The sequence below is a fragment of the Dromiciops gliroides genome, chromosome 3 (genome assembly GCF_019393635.1).
Source record: "Dromiciops gliroides isolate mDroGli1 chromosome 3, mDroGli1.pri, whole genome shotgun sequence".
NCBI lineage: Eukaryota > Metazoa > Chordata > Mammalia > Microbiotheria > Microbiotheriidae > Dromiciops > Dromiciops gliroides.
Window position 1 is genome coordinate 304,002,787 of NC_057863.1, and position 23,392 is coordinate 304,026,178.

The 23,392-nt window shown below is 37.1% G+C and overlaps 1 protein-coding gene across 6 annotated transcripts in view; it reads left to right on the forward strand.

Moving 5' to 3' along the window:
* The window catches only part of ST3GAL6 (ST3 beta-galactoside alpha-2,3-sialyltransferase 6), an 85,526-nt gene that overhangs the window by 47,285 nt on the left and 14,849 nt on the right, over window positions 1-23,392 (forward strand). For 5 of the 6 annotated variants that reach the window (XM_043997188.1, XM_043997184.1, XM_043997185.1 and 2 more), the window contains 3 exons: window positions 3,488-3,562; window positions 11,729-11,832; window positions 19,781-19,844. In XM_043997188.1, coding sequence (XP_043853123.1) covers window positions 3,488-3,562; window positions 11,729-11,832; window positions 19,781-19,844 — 243 coding nt within the window. The remainder of the gene's footprint in view (window positions 1-3,487; window positions 3,563-11,728; window positions 11,833-19,780; window positions 19,845-23,392) is intronic. The other variant, XM_043997189.1, reaches the window with a different exon arrangement.

Genomic DNA, 23,392 nt, shown 5'->3' on the forward strand with positions numbered 1-23,392 from the left:
GACTATGGTCAAACCTGACAAAGTTGTCATCTGGCATTTTTTAACCTTCTATCCACGGGATTCTACCACCTCCCATTTGACTTTATGTCAATTCTAATTATTAGAAAGTTTTTTTCCCCTCACACAGCCTAAATCTGTTTTTCAACCTTTACTGTTGGTTCATCATTTTGTACATTCTTTCTACCCTTGTAAAGCTACCTTGACTTTGTTGTTTGTTGTTGTCAAGTTGTATTAGTCCAGCCTGACTCTTTGTAACTCGATTTTTTATGGCTATTCTTGGCAAAGATACTGAAGTGGTTTGCTATTTCCTTCTCCATGGCCCCTATTTTATAGTTGAAGAAGCTGAGGCAAGAAGAGGTTAAGTGACTTGCCTAGAGTTACACAGATAGTGTCTGATGCTGAATTTGAACTCAGGTCTTCCTAACTCCAGGCCTAATGCTTTATCCAGTGAGCCATATAGCTGCCTCTGTGAACTTAGGCTTCAAATATTTCTGTTGCAGAATTATCCTTGACTTTCCTTCCCTCACATTGAATAAGTTGCCTACTTTTCAACTGCCACAAAATTGGTCCCATTTTCTCCACTCACATGGCCAGCACGTAGTAAAGGAATTCATCCCTTTTCCCCTAGACTACTGTCAAAACCTTCTAATTGTTTTCCATAGTCTTTCTTTTCTCTGATATGTCCTGACATGGCTGCCAAAATAATCCTCCAAAGGCGCAAGTCTGACTATGCTCATCCCTTGCTCCGAAATCTTCAGTAACTTCTTATAGCTGACAGGATGAAGCCCACATTCCTTAGTCTGGCTTTGAGTGCCTTGTCTGCTCTGGCTTCCCCATCTTCTCTATCCCTGTTTTCCACTGACTACTCATGCTCATGAGCTTCATATTCCAGCCAAACCAGATAACCAGAGGATCCTTCTCCTCCCTCTGCCTTTGCACAGATTTCTCCCCAGCCCAGCCTGTAATGCACTTCCTCCTCATCTTTGTTTCTTCAAAGTCGACCTCAGGTGCGTCCTTCATGAAGCCTTCTAGGACCTCTGGGCCCAATTTTGAGTATTCTTTTCCTTTACAATTTCCTTTGCCTTATGCTTATTTTCATGTGTTACATTCTCTTAGTAGAATGCCTCATGAGAGCAGAAACTAATTAATTTTTGTCATCATTGTCTTATATTCCCTAGCATAGTACATTGCCCATGGGCAGTTAGGTGGCACAGTGGATAGAGTGCTGACATTCAAGAGGACCTGAGTTCAAATCTCACCTCAGACACTTACTAGCTGTGTGACCCTGGGCAAGTCACTTAACCCCAATTGACTTAAACATCTGGGGCCATTTCCAGTCATCCTGATGTATATCTTGCCACTGGACCCAGATGCCTCTGAAGAAGAGAATGTGGTGACTTCGCACAATCCTCCCTCACTTAAATCCAATGCATTGCAAGTCATAATATCACCAGGATGTCATGGTCCTCTTTGAGAACAAACAACAAAAAAACATTTCCCATAATAGGCCTAATAAATGTTCATTGAATAGAATTTAATATGACATGGCCTCTAGACCTTTCATCATCCTGTGCATGTACTTTAGAACCTAACAAGTAATTAAAAACCAGTCTTGGAGATTTCACAAGCGCATCTTCAGCACATTTTTTTTTTGCCTTCCTTCACTCAAAGCTGTCAGATTCCTTAATATCAAGTCTCTAAGAACATATAGGAATCTAGAGACACTTCTGAGAAGGACCTTGAGAGAAAACACCTAGTCAGCTGCTCTCTCTCTCTCTCTCTCTCTCTCTCTCTCTCTCTCTCTCTCTCTCTCTCTCCTGGGTCATTGCAGAATCTTTCAGATTTCTTTTATTTTCTTTCTCAATCTCTACCGCAAATAACAACTATCCATGTCATTTCTGGATTAGACTTTAAAGAATTCAACTTTGGTTGAAATGAATAAAAGGAAAACCTTCCTAGCAATGAGTGCTGTCTTAAACTGGATGACCTTGAAAGATAATTAGTTCCCTATCAGGGGATGTCTGTATGCAGATACTAGATAACCACTTCCCAGGAATTCATGCTTCTATTAGGGATTAATGAAAGAAAAGAAAAAAAAGCATTTATTAAGCACACTGTATCCCAAGTACTGTGCTAAGTGCTAGGAATACAAATGGATAAAGAAGACAATTCCTGCTGTCAATAAGCTCACATTTTAATTAGGAGAGGCAACACCTTCAGGAGGGCACATCTTTATGGTAGATGGCAAGGCCTGGGAGCTCTTTGGTACTTTAGGATATCTGCTCCATAACTCCATATCTGGCCCCCTCACATAGGGCCCTCCAGCAGGGATAGGGAGGGGGAGTCACTGAATTGAATGACTAATGAAATCCTTTCCACCTTAAGGTTTGATCATTCTTAAAATGTTTTTCAGTCAAGCACAGTTTTTTGTTTGTTTTTAAGGGGGAAACCTCAGTTTCTGTTCTTGAATGTTAGGTTAGGCAACTTAATATGAGGCCAAATGAATAAGATTTATTTTTATCCTCTATTCCCCAATTTCTATTATATTTCTGACCCTTCTTCATTTGCCATCAGTCCATGGTCTTCAGCCATTCTTCCTCTTAACTAAAATACTACCTTCTGCAGGATGCCTTCCATAATCCTTCTTAATCCAAGTGCTTTTCCTCTTTTAATTATTTAATTTAATTTAATTATTTCCCATTTATCCTGTATAGCTTGCCTTCTATAGACTTGTTTGCATGTAGTCTCCCCCCCTCCATTAGATTGTAAGCTTCTTGAGGACAGGAACTGTCCTCTGCCTTTTTTTGTTCAGTTCCCGATACATGGTAGGCACTTCATACATGCTTATTGAATTGAAGTGAATTATTTTCTACTACTCCTTGGTTTAGGGCATTCCTAGGGTAATTCCCTGAGTTGATTAATTAACCATCCCTCTTCCCTCTGCTTATAGTAATAAAATTATAGATGCCACAGATTCCTAGTTAACAACCAGAGGATATGTGATATACAATGGGCAGTTCTAACAAGAGAGAGACAATAGAATACAGTGTAGTAGATACAACTGGCCTCAGATTCAAGGAATGGGGTCAAATCTGCTGTGTACATAGAATGGCCTGTGTGAACCTGGGTAAGTTACTTAATTTCTTGGTACTCTTCCAGGCCAGTGGTGTCAGACTCAAATAGTGACAGGGGCCATTAAACTATCCATAATAATCCCTGCTGGTCATACATTGACCTAGCCACATATTAACATTATCTTCATTTTTTGTGCTTTTATTGATTTTGTTAAATGTTTCCCAATTTAATCATGTTCCCACATGCTTGGAATAGTGGACATCTGCACTAAAAACAAGCAGAACAACAATGAAATCATAGGTCTGAGGTGGGCAAAATAATTCTAAGAGAAGCTATTGAAGTTTAGAGAAAGATTTGTTTTCCTTTTAGCAGGCCATCAGTCAATCAATTATTTCCTGTTTTTGTCTCATAGGCTACGAATTGTAGAAATGAAAAGGTCTCCAGTGCTGTCTTGTCCATTAAAGCCAGCTTTTGAGTCTCTTCTAAGGTAAAAATCAAAAGGGAAATGTGGGGTGTTGTCACTGTTTTGTCTCAAAGCCATTTTTCTTGTGTTCCTTTGTTTTAAGGCAAATGCAAATAAGTCATATTGTAACACTGTCAACCAGACATACACAAGCCTGAATATCCTGTTGCTTCTTAGCTTTAGAGAGTTCTGTAGATGTGTTCAGATTTTTTAAAACTCTGAAATTTGTGTCTGCCTGAATGAGGTTAGACATGCTTTGTTGGTGAGAAGGTCAACCATCTGGCAACTTCTCTTTTAAAAAATAATTTCTCACTGATGTTTTGTTATCCCCCAATTCAACCCTTCCCTTTATTGCTTTCAGAGATTAACTTTCAAGCTTAGAAACTTACCCTGATTTTTATTGTGTAATAACCTATACGTATTATAATTGTTAGTTAATCTGCCTAAAGGTATAAGGAAATATAATGAATTTATCAAAAATAGTAGCCATTTTCTTCTCTTTTATTCACCTTAACTGTTACATCTGTATAGTGAACCAAAAATAAGTAATGATGAAAAATTCCCTCCTCTAAAGATTAAAATAGTATAAAATGGTTGGAAACTTCAGTTTTGTGTTTTCCATCTCATTTAAAAGTCAGTTATCCATACTTCTTATTCATCCCACTTTAAAACTTTTTAAAATAAATATTTTATTGATACTTTAAAAAATTGCCTTTACTTCCCACAATGCAATACTTTCACCCATCCAAGAGAAACCCGAGCCAAACAATGATCTTAGCAGTCATATCTTGTAGTATATACCAAGAGACCCATCTAAGAAAAATCAGCACACAGGTATTTGAGGATGAAAATGGAAGGACACTAAATAGAACAGACATTGGAAAGACTGGCTAAGATTTTTATAACAAAGTTTTCACATCATCAAGGAGAATGGAGCCAAGACAGTTGGCCTGAAACATCACAGTCCTCAACATGTCAGTCAGTTACTGAGCCAAGCACTAGGGATGCAAAGAAGAGCATAAGACAGCCCCTGATCTTAAGGACCTCACATTATAATTGAGGAGATAACATGTAAACAACTATATACAAAGAAGCTAAACTGGAAATAACCAACAGAGGGAAGGTGCTGAAATGAAAAGGGATCAAAAAAGCCTTCCTGTAGAAGGTGAGGTTTTTGCTGGGACTTAGAAGAAGCCAGGGGAGCCTGGAGGAAAAAAATGAGGAGGAAGATCATTCCAGGTATAGGGAACAGGCTGTGAAAAATGGCTGGATGAGAAAAAGAATGTCTTGTTTGAGATTGCATCAAAGAGTATGTGAAGGACAGGATGGGAATATTAGATATAAGGAGGGGGCAGCTGGGTGGTGCAGTAGATAAAGCACCGGCCCTGAATTCAGGAGGACCTGAGTTCAAGTTACTTAACCCTCATTGCCCTGCCAAAAAATAATAATAATAATAATAAGGAGACTGGAAATGTAGGGGGATATTTAAAATGGTACTAAAGAGAAAAATTATGGGAAAAGCAAAAACTAGGTGTACATAGAAAAGAGCTGTGCTGGAGGTGACCTGACACTGAAGGGCTCTATGGAATGATTCACAAAACATTTGAAGTTATGGAAGATACTAAAGGCATGAAAAAAAAATTGACTTTATTTATAATGAAAAAAATCTATAAAGAAAATGTCCATTACTACTAAGCTTACTTTCCCACATATATAAAGTTTTATGAGAACAATTTACATGTAGATTGAGGATATCTTTGATAAAGGTTGTAGTAGGAAACAGAAAGACTTTCACAAGGTAGATTTGAGTGAGATGCCTGGTTAGGATCTAGGCTCAGCTGTATGTGACCTTGGGAAAACCTTTTAATTTTTCTTGCTCTCCACTTTCTCATATTTAAAATGAAGGTATTGAATTTAGATCACTCTCAGAGTTCCTTTTTTCCCCTGTGAAAATATTTTGAATTGACTAGCCTAATTTTGGGGGGCTAAATTGATTGGGGTACTAATTCTGGGACTTTTGACTGTTTGGCTGACTTCGTTAATTGAATGTGGGCCATTTATAAAGTTCCACCACACTGCTCCACTCCCAGATTGATAAGCAAAATATTAAGAAGGCTCTTATCTAAATAATCAAAGCAGAGTTTATTTATGAGATACTATTTAAAATTAAGAATACAGGGAAATAAAATGTACAACCTGACTGCTTTCCTGTGGTCTCTTTCCACTGTCTCTTTCCCACCTGCTGAGCTGTGAACTTCTTGAATACAATAAGGGCCTTAGCCACCTCTCACCTCAGGGCACTCAGGTACTTTATTCTAATTCCTCTTAATCTTCACTTTCTCCAACCTATACCCTGTGCTGACCCATTCTGTGCTCTCCACTGCCTCCTGTTCAGTCTGTCTTCTGCCAGCTTTGCTCCTAGTTCTGCGTTGCTGTTCCTCTCATCCCCCATCTTTCCTTTCTAATCTCGTCAGCCACTTGACCTCTTCTCCACCCTCCATCAGCAGGCCCCCCCCCCCATTCCTTCTCAGCCCCGTCTCTCCTTTTCCGAACCCAACTCCTCTAATAGCCAGGGCTGTGGCTGGTAGGGGGGTGTGATCTCAAGCCTCCCGTGCCTCAGCACAGGCTATCTGGGATCTTTCAGATAGCTCTGCTCAGGTCAGAGGGAGCTGGGGGCTTTTTTTTTTCCCCAGCTGTCTGACCCGGTGTCTTGTTCAGCCCACGGGGCTTTTTGATTTAGCTGAAGCTGAGGAGGAGGGGAAGAGACCCTGAAGGGCTAAGGCTTTCTAATCTCAGCCTAAAGGTAGGGTCCCCAAATCAAAATAAATTTCCACACCCCCTAAACAAAACATTTATTTATTTTTAACATTCTTTTCTGAAAATTTTGAGTTTTGAATTCTTTTCTTCCCTTCAATGCCTCCCCCACTGACTGAGAAGGCCAGCGATATATTAGTTATACATGTGGAATCATGTAAAACAGCCATGTTGCAAAAAACAAAACAAGAAAAATAAGGTGAAAAAATTATACTCAATTGGTACTCAGACTTCATCATAACAATATTGCTGTTATTATCTACAGTGTTCTGTTCACTTCACTTTGCATCAGTTCATGTAAGTCTTCCCAGATTTTTTCTGAAAGCATCCTGTTAGTCATTTCTTATAGCCCAATAGTATTCCATCATAATCATACATTACAAGTTGTTCAACCATTCCCCTATTAATGGACATGACTTCAATTTCCAGATTTTTTTGCCCACAAAAAGAGCTGCTATAGACATTTTTGTACATATAAGTCCTTTTCTCTTTTCTCTGATCTCTTTGGCATATAGACACAGTAGTGGTATTTCTGGGTCAAAGGGTGTGCAGAGTTTTATAGCCCTTTTCTCCACATTATTCCAAATTGTTCTCTAGAATGGTTGGATCAGTTCATAACTCCACCAATGGTGCATTAGTGTCCCAATTTTTTCACATCCCCAATAGTATTTATCATTTTCCTTTTCTGTCATGCTAGCCAATCTGACAGATGTGAAGTGGCACCTCAGCATCGTTTTAATTTGTATTTTTCTAATCTATAGTGATTTAGAGCATTTTTTTCATATAAGTATAGATTGCTTTGATTTTTCTTTTGAAAACTTCCTGTTCATATCCTTTGACCATTCATCAATTATAGAATGATTCTTATTTTTATAACTTTGACTCAGTTAACTATATAGTTGAGAAATTAGGTCATTATCATAGAATCTCACTGTAAAAATTTCCCTGGTTTCTTATATTCCTCCTAATCTTGGCTGCATTGGTTTTGTTTGAGTAAAACCTAAATTTCATGTAATCAAAATTGCTTATTTTAATTCCTATATTCCTCTCTCTTTTTTGGTCAAAAACTCTTCCATTATCCATAGATCTGATGGGTAAAATTTCCCATGCTCCCATAATGTGTTTATAATATTACCCTTTAATGTATAAATCCCTTTATGTCTAACTCTACACATTTTTACCTTATCTTGGTATACAGTGGGAAATTTTGGTCTAGTTTCTGCCAAACTGCTTTCCAGTTTTCCCAGCAATTTTTGTCAAATAGTGAATTATTAACCCCAAAGCTTGGATCTTTGGGTTTATCAAACAATAGATTACTATGATTATCTAGTAAATATTATGTATGTACTACTGTGTATTATACACCTCACTCTTTGAGTGCCTACTCTCTAATCCTATGATAAGGCATTTTAAATCCTGACCCAAATAATTTTTCAGACTTAGGAATACATGGGTCTCTGTATGTGTTTTATGTTTGCAGTACACTGCCTCCGGGTCTTAAGGCAGAGAGACTGGCCACTTGCCTTAGATTTTGTAGAAGGGATTCAAGTTTCAGCTGGTGGTTGGATTAGGTAACCTGAGTTATCTTCTAACTTCTACCTTTCAGGATTCTGATTTCTGTAGTTTGTTTTTTCTTCAGTTTTAACATTTGAAAAAAATAATTAAAACGAGGTTTATATATCTTAGGATCATAGCTGTAGAGGGGGAAGATACTTCGAAGTCTAATACAGCACACCCCGCCCCCCTTTGTTTTATGTATGAGGAGATTGAGTCCAAGTGAGAGGAAATGATTTGATCAAGGTCATGCAAGTCATGAGCAACAAAGGCAAGCTGACTGCCGGCCCCTTGTTCTATTATTGTAGAACATCTCTTTCTTTTCTTTTCTTTTTTTTTTCTTTTTGTTTGTTTGGGTTTTTATTTGCAGGGCAATGAGGGTTAAGTGACTTGCCCAGGGTCACACAGCTAGTAAGTGTCAAGTGTCTGAGGCTGGATTTGAACTCAGGTCCTCCTGAATCCAGGGCAGGTGTGCCATCTAGCTGCCCCTGCATTTCTTTATTTTCATTCCTATGGATCCATGATCTCAACAATGTGAGTATTCTATTCAAATGTCATAGTTTGCAATCCATCCTCAACTTTTCACTCTGTGCAAGTCTCATATTTCTTTTTTTCCCCCTTAAATCTTCCACATGTGGTCCACCCAACAGGCTGAGGAATCTTTCTCTAATTCAGGGATACTTAACTTTTTTGTGTGTATCATGTAATCCCTTTTTTTTCATGTACTCCTTCTTGTGGTTCACCAGACTCAGTCTGATGAAGCCTATGGACCCCTTCTCAGAATAATATTTTTAGAAATAAAATATATAGGATTATCAAATAAATCAATTACATTGAAATTATCAAAATAGTTTTTAATAAAAAATCATAGACCCTGAGTTGAGAACCCCTGATCAAGGTATTTTAATATTATGCAGGTATTAGTATAGTACTCATATTGCCAGTTGGTTATCTTTTGCTCTTGCTGTATGATCAGTCTACCTTCCTTTCTGATTATACATCTCCCGAATGCTGTCTCATAAGCAAGGTGGCATAGTAAGATAGAGCCCTGGACCTGGAACCAAGAGCAGCTGAGTTCAGATCTAGCCTTAGACATTTACTAGCTGTGTGACACTGGACTAGTCACTTAACTTTTGGCTGCTTCAATTTCTTTAACTGTAAAATGAGGCTCATAATAGAAGCTGCCTCATAGGGTTATTGTGAGGATCAAATGAGGCAATATTTTTTAAATGCTTAGTACAGTGCCTTGCATGTAGTAATTTCTTAATTAAATGCTTGTTTCCCAGGGGCAACTAGGTGGTGCAGTGGATAAAGCACCAGCGCTGGATTCAACTGATCTCTCTTAGTTTTTCTCCTACATGTCTGACTGCTCACTCTCAGTCTCCTTTGTGGGATCAGTCAGCACTGGGCTCTGGGAATACAAATATACAAAGAGTAAAACAATCTTGGCTTGCAAAGAGCTATATCCCTAATGATAGGTGAACTCTAAATATTCATCCAAGGCTGTATTCTCTCTTTATACTCTCTTAGTGACCTTATCAGTTCACATAGATTCAGTTAGCATCTTTGTGCTCAGTCCTCCCAGTCATATATATCTGGTTCTCCCAGTCATATATATACAGTTCTGGTCCCTCTTCTGAGTTCCAGGCTTGCTTTGCCATCTGCCTGTTGGACATTTTAAATCTGAGATCCTTCAGGAATCTCAAATTCAGTGTGTCCAAAACAGAACTCTTAACTTTTTCCATAAAACCCAGACACCTTCCAAACCTCTATTTTCTTAAGAAATGAAATGGATCTATTTGTACAAAAATATTTAAAGCAGCTCTTTTTGTTGTAGCAAACAATTGGAAATTAAAGGGATGCCCATCAATTGGGGAATGGCTACACAAGCTATAGTATATGGTATCTCTGCTACTTAGCATGCTATCTGGACTTGTCATAGCTTTGCTTTCAAGAAGCAAGCATCTTTTAATTTCATGGCTGCAGTCCCTATCTACAGTGAACTTTGAGCTCAAGAATATAAAATCTGACACTGCTTTCATTTCTTCTCCCTCTTTTTTGCCTGGAAGTGATGGGCCCAGTTTCCATGATGTTATTTTTTTTTTCATGTTAAGCTTCAAGTAGCGTTTATACTCTTCTCTTTCACCGTAATCAAGAGGCTTAATTCTTCACTTTCTGCTATGAGAATGGTATTGTCTGCATATCTGAATTTGTTGATATTTCTCCTGGTGACCTTAATTCCGGCTTTCGATTCAATCAGCCTGGCATTTTGCATGATGCACTCTGCATATAAATCAAATAAATAAGGTGACAGTATACAGCTTTCATGTATTCTTTTCCTAATTATCAACCAGTCAGTTGTTAACGTTCAATTCAAACTGTTGCTTCTTGACTGGCATACAGGTTCCTCAGGAGACAAGATGATTTGATACTCCCATATCTTTGAGGTCTTGCCATATTTTGTTGGGATCCAGCAATTTATCTTGACAAAACTCTAGCAGTCTCTGCCCTGCTTCACATTGTACTCCAATGCAAAACTTGCTTATTATTCCAATTGTCTTTTGATTTCCTACTTTAGCATTCTAATCCCTTATGGTGGAATGTGACATCTTTTCTGGGTGCAAATTTTAGAAGATTTTGTGGGTCTTCAAAGAAATGATCAACTTTAGCCTCTTTGGCACGTAGTCTTGTATTACTGTGTTGTTAAGGTTTGCCTTGTCCATTTCTTCCATCTCTATTAAGGTTAAATGTTGTAGTTCTGCTCTTACTAGGTAAAGACAGTAGTTCATTAGAAAAATTATATCAGAGCTGCTTTTTTGTTTGTTGTTCTCATTCCATCTTTAATAGTCTCATTATTATATGTCTTAATTTGATCACATACCAGATGTTCTTTTAATGCTTTCCCTTCAGTTCTTCTCACTATTTTTGAGGCAATGTTTCTTCTAATCTTTCTTATCTGTAATATTTTTCAGATGAGTTTTTAATCCATGCCTGTTCCACTTGGATGCTATGGTTTTTCTATTTTTTAAGAGTACAATTTCTAGGCTTTGTTGACCTCTGAATTGTTCTAGTTGTTCTATATCCATTAAACCTCTATACAAAAATTGATAATCTATATCAATATAATTTTTTATTTATCCATTTCCCCATATTTCAAAGAAAATAGCTTGTTGGAATAGGCCATGTTGGAGATACTCTAACCATGAGCCATATTTTATTATCTTTATCCTTTCTTCTTATTTGATATTTTTACCTTTACTAGAACAATATCATGGTATGAATGCATTCTATGTAAATAAGTCAGATTTTTTTTGACTGATTGCATGTTATTCCTAGCACTAGTCACATATTTCCTCTTTGATTGAGTAGGAATCATCTAACCTCTTAGTTTAAATGTGTGCATACAAAAATGTGTGTATACCTACAAAAATGCAGACATATGTACAAAGTATGTGATAAAGCCAAAACTCTTAGTGCAGTTTAAAACTATAAATTCTTTAATAAAAGTTTTATTTAAATACTTTAGTATTACATAAAAATTTAAGATTTTATTATTGATAATTATTGATAGTAATCATTTCACTGTCATATTAATTTACTATACAAAATTACCTTTAATATTAAGCTTTAAAACTGTTAAGCTTTGATAGTATAAAACTATACTAAGCCCAAGGCACAGTGTCTGACCCACAGTTAGAGCTTAAAAAGTGACTTGACTTGTTGACTCAAGCACAACAAAGTAATACAATGTATAAATTATAAGTTTACCTTATTAAGCTACTATAGTATTTAATAAAATCAAACTTTTTTTCACTTCCTTAGTATTCGTGGAATATATCCTTTCATGTGTACAAGTGATTTTAAAAAGATAGCTTCTCTTCATGAAAGTGATAAGATTGCACTACCCTATGGGGTAAAGAATTCAGGTCAGTAATTCTCTTCTTATTCAGTCTTGTTGAAATAGAATGGTTTATAAAAACTGTATTTTAATGATATCCAAATTACAGATTATTTATCTTCTTTGATAAACAACTTTTAATCTTCAGGGTGGCACAGTAGATAGAGTTCCAGGCCTGGAGTCATGAAGGTTCATCTTCATCATCAAATCTGGCCTCAGACACTTACTAGTTGTATGACCCTGGGCAAGTCACTTCACTCTGTTTGCCTCAGTTTCCCCATCTCTAAAATGAGCTGGAGAAGGAAATGGCAAACTACTCCAGTATCTTTGCCAAGAAAAACCCCAAGTGGGGGTCACAAGGACTCAGATACAACTGAAACTACTAAAGAAGAGGAAGAACAATAAACAGCAACAGTCTTTTAATGTTTCAGAGGAGATTTGGGCATATTTCAAACTGTGTTTTTGGAGGTATCAGTATATCTTATAGTGGAAAGAACATTGGACATGAAATCAAGGAAACTTAGATTCAAATCCTAACTCCTCTACTTCCTTGCGATATGACCAAAGGCAACTCTCACCAAGTCTTAGTTTCCTCATCGGGAAAATGGGGATAATAGTAGCACTTATTCATGATTGTGAGAACCATGAGATTATGTGCATAAATTAGTTGTCAAACCTTAAAGCACTATGGAAAAATCAGTAAAAGCTTCCACTACTACCATTGGAGTTATTGTTACTGCTACTGCTTTAGGTCAACAGTAGATGCAAGGGAACAGCTGGATGGCACCGGCCCTGGATTCAGGAGTACCTGAGTTCAAATCCAGCCTCAGACACTTGACACTTACTAGCTGTGTGACCACTTAACTCTCATTGCCCTGCCAAAAAAAAAAACAAAACCAAAAATCAAACCAAAAAAACCCAGGAAGGTATGAAATAAGAGACTAAAGGTCAGGTTTATAATAGAAGCTTTTTTTATATATCCAAGTTTGGCCACTCTGTCACTTAATGAGTTTATGTAATTTATTTTATTTAGCTACAAGATTGGGATGATAATCCTTGGTCAAATTATGTATAATGTGAAAAGTGTGACATTTGTTAAATGATGTCAATCAAATTATCCTTCCCTCTCAGTCGTCCAGGTGTCCCACACATCTCTGATTATTCAGTTTATTGTTGTTGAGTCATTTCAGTCATGTCTTACTCTCCATGACCCCATTTGGGATTTTCTTGGCAAAGATACTGGAGTAATTTGCCATTTCCTTCTCCAACTCATTTTAAAGATGAGGAAACTGAGGCAAACAGGGTGAAGTAACTTGCCTGGGGTTATACAACTAGTAAGTGTCTGAGAATAAATTTGAACTCAAGTCCTTCTGACTCCAGGACAAGTTCTTTGTCCACTGTGCCATCTAATTGCTGGTGATAATTCAGTAGTTGCTGGGGAAACTTTTTTTCAAGAATGAATTTGGAACTTGCTTGTCATGTGCCCCTGAAGTTTATTATATTATTGTCTGTGGAAAACCTGTTTACTAAGCAAATCAGTAGTATAAATATGGAACATATATTTCAGCCAAAGGTAAACTGGTAAATGTTTAATAACTGGATCTTTAAAAAACGCACAACCTGTTTTTGAGTTTAACATATATTATTAACATTTTCTCTATCACTTAAGTCTTAACAGTCATTAAAATAATAAATCAAACTCCAGTTTGTAGTGCTCACCTGTTTCTAACATATAAATACTCACACTGACAATTTAAGAAGCAGCTTTCACTAAGCTGGCTTTAGCATACCCCTAATTTCAACCTACTCTAACTACTTTGGAAGTAGGATTTGATTACATACAAAGAATATGGTAATTCTATGTGGTACTTCTCTATTTAATAAAACAGTTTACCCCCTAAGAATTTTAGTTCTAATCAGAAATGTTATTCAATCTCCTAAGAAGTTAAGTTTTTAAAGTTTAATTGCTTTAATTTTATAATTACAAATTTTGGCTGTCATGTAATCATCAAACTGTAAAAATGGGAAAGATCTTAAAGATAATCAGTTTGAATCCTCTACTTTCACAAGTAAGGAAGTAGGTCAGAAAAGTTAAACAGCTAACCAGAGATCATCTAATTTTAGCTAGAGCTGTGACTAGAATTTCAATTTCTGTAGTTCTAGTCCCCCTCCCCGCCCCCCCCACCCCCGGCCCCGGTGTTCTGACTGCAATACTGTGAATTTCAACCAGTCCACTGATTTTTAAAGTAGGAAGTGTAAGATTTTTCTCTCTCAATTTAACAAATGAGGAAGTACTTGTGGTTAAGATGTCAACAGGAAAGATGCTAGAGAAGCCTAGCAAAATTCTCAAAGTGCACCAGAAGTAATAATGATAAAGAAAACCAGAGAGCAACAACTCTAAAGTCCTCTTCAAGCTCTAAACCTAAAATCTCATGATCCTATCCAGTGCAGAACTTCCCAAGATGACTGCCAGAAATCTGTAGATACAGACTGGACATAAGCAAGGGGAGCGTGATGATGCTCTGCTAGTCAGTGTCAGAGCCTCAGGAAGACACAAGGCCAGTGTAGGGCCCCCACAGCATAAACAGCAGGAATCTTGCTTTAGAAGCCATAATTAATGCCTGGTTGGGGCCTGTCGGCCACAGCAGGGAACAGAGACAACTAAAGGTTGGAGATTTTTTCAAGAAGAAAGAGACAAAGTACAGGGTGAGGCTAAAACCTTCAAAAGGGATACCAAGAGAGAGAACCAGCAACCAGGGATTCTAACAAAGGATGGGGCCTAGTCCTGCTATCCCATCAAGAGTGTCAACAGCATTCTAAAGAAGGGATATGGGAGGGGCAGCTAGGTGGCACAGTGGATAAAGCACCGGCCCTGGATTCAGGAGGACCTGAGTTCAAATCCGGCCTCAGGCACTTGACACTTACTAGCTGTGTGACCCTGGGCAAGTCACTTAACCCCCATTGCCCAGCAAAAAAACCAAAAAAAAAAAAAAAAAAAAAAAGAAGGGATATGGGGCAGCTAGGTGGTGCAGTGGATAGAGCACCGGCCCTGGAGTCAGGAGGACCTGAGTTCAAATCCAGCCTTAGACACTTGACACTTACTAGCTGTGTGACCCTGGGCAAGTCACTTAACCCCAATTGCCTCACCAAAAAAAAAAAAAAAAAAAAAAAAGACAGGCAGAACCTCAGATATATTGTTTTGTCACAAAGACTCCAAAAATGGCTAGAAGAAATGAAGCAAGAGAGAAATATGAAATTAGAATTTTTGAGGAAAGCATAGGAAAGAGAACAAATAATTTAGTTTGGAGGTAAAAGCATTACTCCCTTAAAAATAGGATTGAGGAAACAGAACTAAATGATGCTATGACACAACAAGAAATTTTATCCTGAAAAGTTAGAACAATGTGTAAAGTATCTTCCTGACTAAACAAGGAATAGAGGTGATCATGAGGATAAAATGGATAGTTTTCATTATATAAAATTAAATTTTTTTGCACAAAAAAGATTATAGCAGCTAGAAGGAAAACAAATGAACTGAAAAAAATCTATCAAGTTTAATAATAACTAGCATTTATATAGTATTTTAAGATTTATGAACCACTTTACTAATATCTCATTTGATCCTCGCGACTGTGGTAGGGAGGTGCTCTTATTATCCCTATTTTATAGATGAAGAAACTGAGGCAGGTCATATGATTTGTCCTAAACACAGTGTTTTAGGCAGGTTTTGAACCCAGGACGTTTTGACTTCAGGTCCAGCATTCTATCTACTGTACCACCTAGCTCCCTCTGATAAAGATCTAATATTCAAGATAAGCAGAAAATCCAACAAATCATTTCCCCAATAAATAAAAAGATATGAATAGGCAGTTCTCAAAAGAAAAAAGCCAAGCTATCAATGTTCATGTAAAAATGCTCCAAAATAATAATAAAATACAAATGAAAACAGTTCTCAGATTCTACTTCATACCCATCAGATTAGCAAAGACGATAAAAAGAAAATATTGTAATAATTGTTAGAAAAGACATGAAAGCACAAATACACTAATATACTATTGATTGAACCGAGCTGGCCCAATCATTCTGAAAAACAATTTGCTACTATATCTCAAAAGTCACCACTGAGTTAATGATAACACTACTAGGCATATCCTCCAAAGCAATCAGACAGAGGGGAAGGTGCCCATATATACAAAAATAATTCTAGCAGTAATTTCTGCTGTAGCAAAAAACTGGAAGCAAAGAGAATCCTCATCACTTAGATATAGTTGAAGACAATATGATACATGATTGTAATGGAATACAGTTGCCAAATGAAATTAAGAAAAGGACAGATGAAGTGAAATGTGGAAAGACTTGTGTGAACTGATGCAGAAGGAACTGATCAGAACCAAATGAACAATGTAACAGTGACTATGTTATAAAGGAAAACAAGTTTAAAAGAATTAAGAACTCTGATAAATGCAATGATGAAATAGGACTAGAGAAGCCTTATGAGGAAGAATGATTCCTCCCTTTTGGCAGGGAGGTGATGGATTGTAGGTGTCAGTGAGACATTTTTAGGTGGAAGCAATACAACACAAATTTGTCTTGTTTAATTATAGTTATTTGTTAGAAGGGAGAGCCTCTCTATTGGAGCAGTAGAGTTTGGGGGGAAAGTGGGGATAGCGGTGATGCAAACAAATAGAAAAGAAAGAAAAGAGCGTGAACAAAACCATTAAAAACAAAAAGAAGGGAGCAAAAGGAAGTTCTGAAGAGTACAGAAAGAAGTAGGGTAATATTGACTCCACCATGCTAGTACAATAAGGAAGAGAGACTATTAATACTATCAATTTATGCTGTTAATATTATGCTTTTAGGTAAGAATTAAAACCATTTGCATTAAATTCTGGGAATGTTTATGCCTGTAAGGAAAAATCAAGGTGGTCATGCCTCTTCAATTCCTTCTCCTCCACCCCTCTCCAAAAAAAGTTAGTTCATTATGACTCAGGTGTTTAGAAAACATAGAAATTGCATTTTCACAACTATTTGCATTCTATATTGTGTGTATAATATCTCTTGAATGTACTATACATTTCCATAAAACTAATGTTTCTCAATCTAATAGGAAGATTACATATGTAGTGTGTGTGTGTCTGTACACACACACACACAGGATAGAAGTAACATACTTTTTAAAAATTCATATTTGTTTATAATGAAACACATCTTGTTTTTCTACTTGGTTTATTTCTTTTTAAATATAATTTCTTTTTTTAATTAACAACAATAAAATTGTTTCCCTCCTTCCCTACTCCCCTCTCTACCTCAGTTGGGAAAAAAGAAAAAGAAAATCCATGTAACATATGCGTAGTCAAGTAAAAAAAATCTTGCGTTGCCCATGTCCAAAAAATGTCTCATTCTGTTCTCTGAGTTCATATCTACTCATTCAGGAAGTAGGTAGCATGCTTCATCATTGGCCTCCTAGAATCATGATTGGTCATCACATTAATCAAAGTTCTTAAGTCTTTCAGAGTGGTCTATCTGTAAAAAGTGAACTTATTATCTTTTTCCCTAAGCCTTTCACCTTTCTAACTTCCCTCTTACTATTGAGGGCAAGACCATCCTTCTAGTCATTCAGGCTGGAAACCTAGGTGTCATCACTGATTCCTCACTCTCACCCACCCACCCCATCCCATATCTAATCTGTTGTCAAAGCCTGAAAGACAATCCCTTTGCAACATCTGTCTGATATGTCCCGTTCTCTCCTCTCATACTGCTTCTACCTTGGTATAGGCTCTCAACTTATGCATGGACTATCACAATAGCCTGTTGGTGGGTCTTCCCGCCTCAAGTGCCTCTCCACTCCAGCCCATCCTCCATTCAACCACCAAAATGTTTTTCCTAAACACAGGTTGCATGTTACCCTCTCCTCCCAACTCAATCAACTTCAGTGGCTCCTTATTGCTTCCTTTTAGGATCAAAAGCAAAGTCTTCTGGTATTCAAAGTTCTTCATAACTCTTCTCCCCTGCCCCCTTCCACCTTTCCGGGTAGTTTTTACACTTTACTCTCACCATGTCTTCTTCAGCCCAGTGAAATTATACATGGGTCTTCTTGCTATTCCTAGAACAAGACACCCCATCTCTCCACTCAGGGCATTTTCTCTGGCTATCCTTCATCCTCAGAATGCTCTTCTCTCCATCTCTTATCTGCTGCTTTCCCTGGATTCCTTTAAGTTCTCTCTAAAATCCCATCTTCTACAGGAAGCTTCTCCCAACCCTTCTACATTCTACTGCCTTCCTTCTGTTCATTATTTCTTACTTAGCATATATGTAGCTTGTTTATACATATTTGTTTGCTGTCTCCTCCACCGGATTATGAGTTCCTTGAGGGCAGAGCTGTCTTTTGTATCCTTGTTCTTAGCACAGTACCTGGCACGTAGTAGTTGCTTAATAGAAGCTTATTGACTGAATGATTGGCAGTGTTGTTGCTTTTGTAGAAATTGTCCTGCTGGTTCTACTCAGCCTTCAGTTCATATGAGTCTTTCCAAGTTTCTCTGAATCTATTTCTTTCAGTATTTCTTCCATCACAATTGTATTCAGTTACATTCATATAACTGATTTTGTTTAGCCATTCCTCAAATGATGATCACTCCCTTCATTTCTAGTAGTTTGCCCCTACAAAAATAGCTGTCCTAAAAATTTTTTGTACATATAAGTACTTTTTCCTTCTTTGGATTCTTTATTGTGTAGGTCTACTAATGGTATTTCTTAGTCAAAGAATATGCAGTTTATTTCCAAATCTTTTCCATCATGGCTGGACCAATTTATAGTTTTACCAGCAATGTATTAATGTACCTGTTCTCCCACAGCCTCTTCTGCATTTGTTATTTTCTATACTGTCAACTTTGTGACCAACCTGATGAGGAGTGAGTTAGAACATCCGATTGGCTTTGATTTGCATTTTTCTAATTATTTGTGATTTGGAACTTTTAAAAGAAATGTGACTATTGCTAGTTTGGATTTCATCATGAGAAAACTGCCTGTTGGTTAAGAGTATCAGGGGAATCAATGAAAAAAAAATGCGAAGAAAAGTGGCTTAGCAGTACCTGATTACAAAACAGTAATTGTAAAAACAATCTGGTGTTAAGAAATAGAGTGGTGGATTGGTATAAAAGATTAGGTACACAATACACAGCAATAAATGACCATAGTAATCCAGTGTTAGACAAATCCAAAGAGCCAAAGATTTGGAGCAAGAACTTGCCATTTGACAAAAATTGCTGGGAAAACTGGAAAGCAGTTTGGTAGAAACTAGGGATAGCCCCACATCTTACACCATATACAAAGATAAGGTCAAAATGGGTACATAATTTAGACATAAAGGGTGAGATCCTGAGCAAATTAGGGGAGTGTGGAAAAATTTACCTGTCTGATCTATGGATAAAGGAAGAGTTTATGAATTTATGACTAAACAAGAGATAAAGAGGATTGCAGGAAGTAAAATGGATGCAAAGAAGGGCAATGATACTTAAAGGTTTATTCCTTTTCTGAGTTTAATTTTATTACATTCTATTACAATGAGGAGTAGACATCTTTATTTCTAAGTTTAATATCTATAGAAAATTTGTCAGCATACCTCTATGTTGTAGCTAAAACTCCATGAATGCTGATTGCTATTTTTGGACAGGATCTACATCAAAATCACTAGATTGTTGTCAAACTTTGTCACTTGTGTTGTTACTCAAGATAAAAATTAGAAAGAATGAATTTATTGGATATTCTGAATGACAGTTAACACAGAGCATTTGTAAGATTGATTCTGACTATGAACTGGCTCGCTGCCTTCTCACTGTAGAATAAAGCATATATAAACTATACTTGGTGAAAATACTAGGGAGAAAGTATCTTGGTGTACAAACAATAAAAGTATTTTAATTTGTAACCTATATACTTTTGCCTCATTTTTTATACTATAACTTTCTTCTTTTTTATAGTGCATCATTTCTACCTTGCTCTCTCGAGCCTTAAGAGTTGTGACCTGTTCCCTGAGTCTGACATGTGAGTTCATGACCTATTGTTTATATCTGATTTATTTAGCTAAGATATAAGAAGATATTTTAATTGTACTTGTGGGTATCTGATAGTACTCACATCTGTCATAACTTAATTTAGAAGTTTTAGATGAGTTTGGATTTGATGAGTTATTACACAAAGCATTAGTAGAGTTTTAAGATTTTGTGAATTTTAAACGGCACTAAGACTTTTGGGACCTCCTATAGATATGTACTGTACCTAGGTATATAAGTGGTATTGTATAGAGATCACTGGACTTGGAGTTAGGAAAATTTAAGTTTGAATCCTGCCTCACATAGATATTAACTGTGTGACCCTGAGGTAAGTTGCTTAACCTCTCTCAGACTCAGTTCCTTCACCTGTAAAATGGGGCTTAATAATATGGCACCTACTTCCCAGGGTTGTTGTGAGCTTCAAATAAAAGAAACCATGTAAAACACTAAATGGCATCTGCTTCATGGTGGTGGTGGTGATAGTAGTAATGGTAGTGTTGGTGATGGTGGTAATAGCATCACCACCATCTACTGAACACTCATTTTTCTTTCACCAGCAGAGGAACTGCTTTTCTTACAAATCTACATTGCCTATTCCTGGCCCTGTGTAATACATAGAAGAAAGGATGAATGGGAATTTCTGTTTCTATATAATACAAACATGTGTGCACACACACCCATATACACATATGTATGCATGTATGTCCATTTGTCCATCCTACCCCAACCTTTCCATGCTTAGGCTCATGTTGCTGTTGATAATTTATTATGGGATACCTGCATCATTGGGCCTAGGATTCTGTCCCAGGCAGACTAAGGATAAGCCACTAGAAGTAGAGGAAGCCTAACAAAGATTCCCTTTAAAAGTGTTTTTCTTCAACTACAGTATCTTACTGATAGCTTATGTAGGCAGCTAAACAATGCTCAAAGTGGACGTTCTCCCTTCTGGCACTAAGAAGAAGGTTTTTGAGAGAGTGTTCTTAGATATTGTTGAGAGTATCCCAGGGGCCTCTTTCAAAGAAGTTCCTGATTTGAAGGAATGCAAGAAAGCATTTTTTCTCCCCAAAAAAGGCAAGTGCTTTTTAAAAAAGATTTGAATATGGATCTTTCATAAACTTTAATTCTCACTGATCTACTATTTTGTTTTGCATGAATTTTTCCCATTATTTTTCTTCCTCTAGTGTTGGTCTTCAGTTCTGTAACTTTTAGTATAACTAAATGCTCAGTTCTATAATCATATATGCACAGTAATGTATTCATTCAATAAACAAGTTACACATAACATTTGCTTGCTTTTAATATAGCTTCAATAACTGATACTCTATAGAAGGCTATTGTTGTAAACCATTTTGAAACATTACATAAATTGTACTGAATCAGGACTTCTTTGCAAATATGAATTAAGTAATTTCCTAAACTTATTTCTGGAATATCCTACCACAAGAACAGAGTTCCTGTGTACTAGATGAAGCAAAAAACTTTTTTAAGCTGTTTACTCCAAAAGCAAGTGAGAAAAGAGGAAGTACTATGTATAACCTGGCCTAAGGGTTTGTCAGTGTATTTTTTTACTCAGTTATTTTAAGAAAGGTATTTGTTTCTGTTCCATTTGTGGCTGCCTCAGTATTCTAATTAGTTCTTTCACTGTCATATTCACTTAGAAACTAATTTGAGGTTGAGTCACTCAGATTTTAGCAGTATATCAAATAATTTGCTATTTGTGGAATGCAAAAGTAATGATATCCATTCACCAATGATAGGAAATGTACATTTTTTTTTTATCCTAGGCATAGATTTGGTTCATATACTTTCTCTCATTCTTGTATCTAAGGACACATTTCTCTGATATAACCCATTGGATTTGGGATAGGGACCATGGCTTTGGAACAGAAGGAAGCTTGACTACCCCAAACGAGCCTCGAAGCCTCAAACAAATGTGTTTGTTAAAAAATAAACTTAAAATCATAGGGTTAGCCCTGGAAGGGGCCTTAGAGGTTACCCAATCCATTTTTTTTTTTTAGTGAGGCAATTGGAGTTAAGTGACTTGCCCAGGGTCACACAGCTAGTAAGTGTTAAGTGTCTGAGGCCAGATCTGAACTCAGGTCCTCCTGAATCCAGGGCTGGTGTTTTATCCACTGCGCCACCTAGCTGCCCCATACCCAATCCATTTTTCAGATGAGAAAACTGAATTTGCTTAAGATCATATGCCTGGTAATAGAGCTACCATTGGAGTCTTCTCATAGCCCGTTATTATTTCCACTCTATTGCTGTCTCCCTCCTTCCCTCCCACCTCCTCTGTCTCCCCTCCCCTCTTTTTCTCCCCATCAAAGAGTAACTGTGCTAATAAACATAAAGGTTGAGCAAAGATTCCTAGAGAGAGGCAAGGTGGAGAGAGTAGAATAAGTGTTGACCTGGTCTTCTATATTTTCTATTTAATATTCATAGGAACAAAGTTTGATTTCCTTCAATGTTTTGAATGTTTTTAATTGTTTTGAAGTTTATAGAGTTCTATGATGCGTTCCAATGTGGGCTTTTTAGACTAGGGACTGATACTGGGTTTGCATGTAACACACACACACACACAACAGCATAGCAGACTGGATGGAGAGCTCAAAATCAGAAAGACCTGAGTTCAAGTCCCACCTCTCACACAGGCCGGCTATGTGACCCTTAGCAAGTCTCTTAACCTTTGTGCTCCAGGTAGTTCTCAAAGGCCATAAGTTGCAAAGGAGGTGCCAACCTGAACTGACAGATCAAGTTTCTTTACTTGGGAGTTCCTTAAACCAGTGAAATCATAAGTTTGGTCCCTATGCTTACAATTTAGGCTCACAGTCTAAGATGAAAACATTAATCTTTCCTAGCCTTTCTTTTTTACTGTGATATTATTGCTATTTGAGATTTGGGGCAATGTCCTGAAAGGACTTTAAGCTGACTCTTCCTACCAAAGGACATCTGTAGCTCCCCTTTGGCATATTAATAACAACAGTTAGCATTTATAGTGTATTAAGATTTGTATAGCACTTGACATACATTATCTCATAATAACCCTAAAGGGTAGGTGGTATCACCCCATTTTATATATGAACAAACCAAGACCAGGAGAGGTTAAGTGACTTGCCAGGGGGGCATACAAGTAGTATGTGTCTGAATCAGGATTTGAATTCGGGGCTTCCTGACTCCAGACCCCACACTCTATCCACTGTGCCACCTAGCACTAGAAGTTAAGTGATATTTCCAGGGTCACACAGTAAGTTTGTATCACTCAGGTCTTCCTCATTTCCCCCTACCTACTCTAGCATCTGAATCTCAAGAAAATGAATAATAAAGTAAATTAAACAAATAGGTAAATAAGATAATGCAAAGTAGAGCCAGGAGGTTTATAAGAAGGAATGCTTTATCAGTTCTTAATTTGACAGTGATAATTCTACGGTATAAATTGCACAGAAAGGTGACAACCTGTTATGGACAGAGGGAGTTTCCTTACCTGAGAGGACCTTATACCAGTCAAATCACAGGTCCAGTCTCTGTACATCTAGACACAGA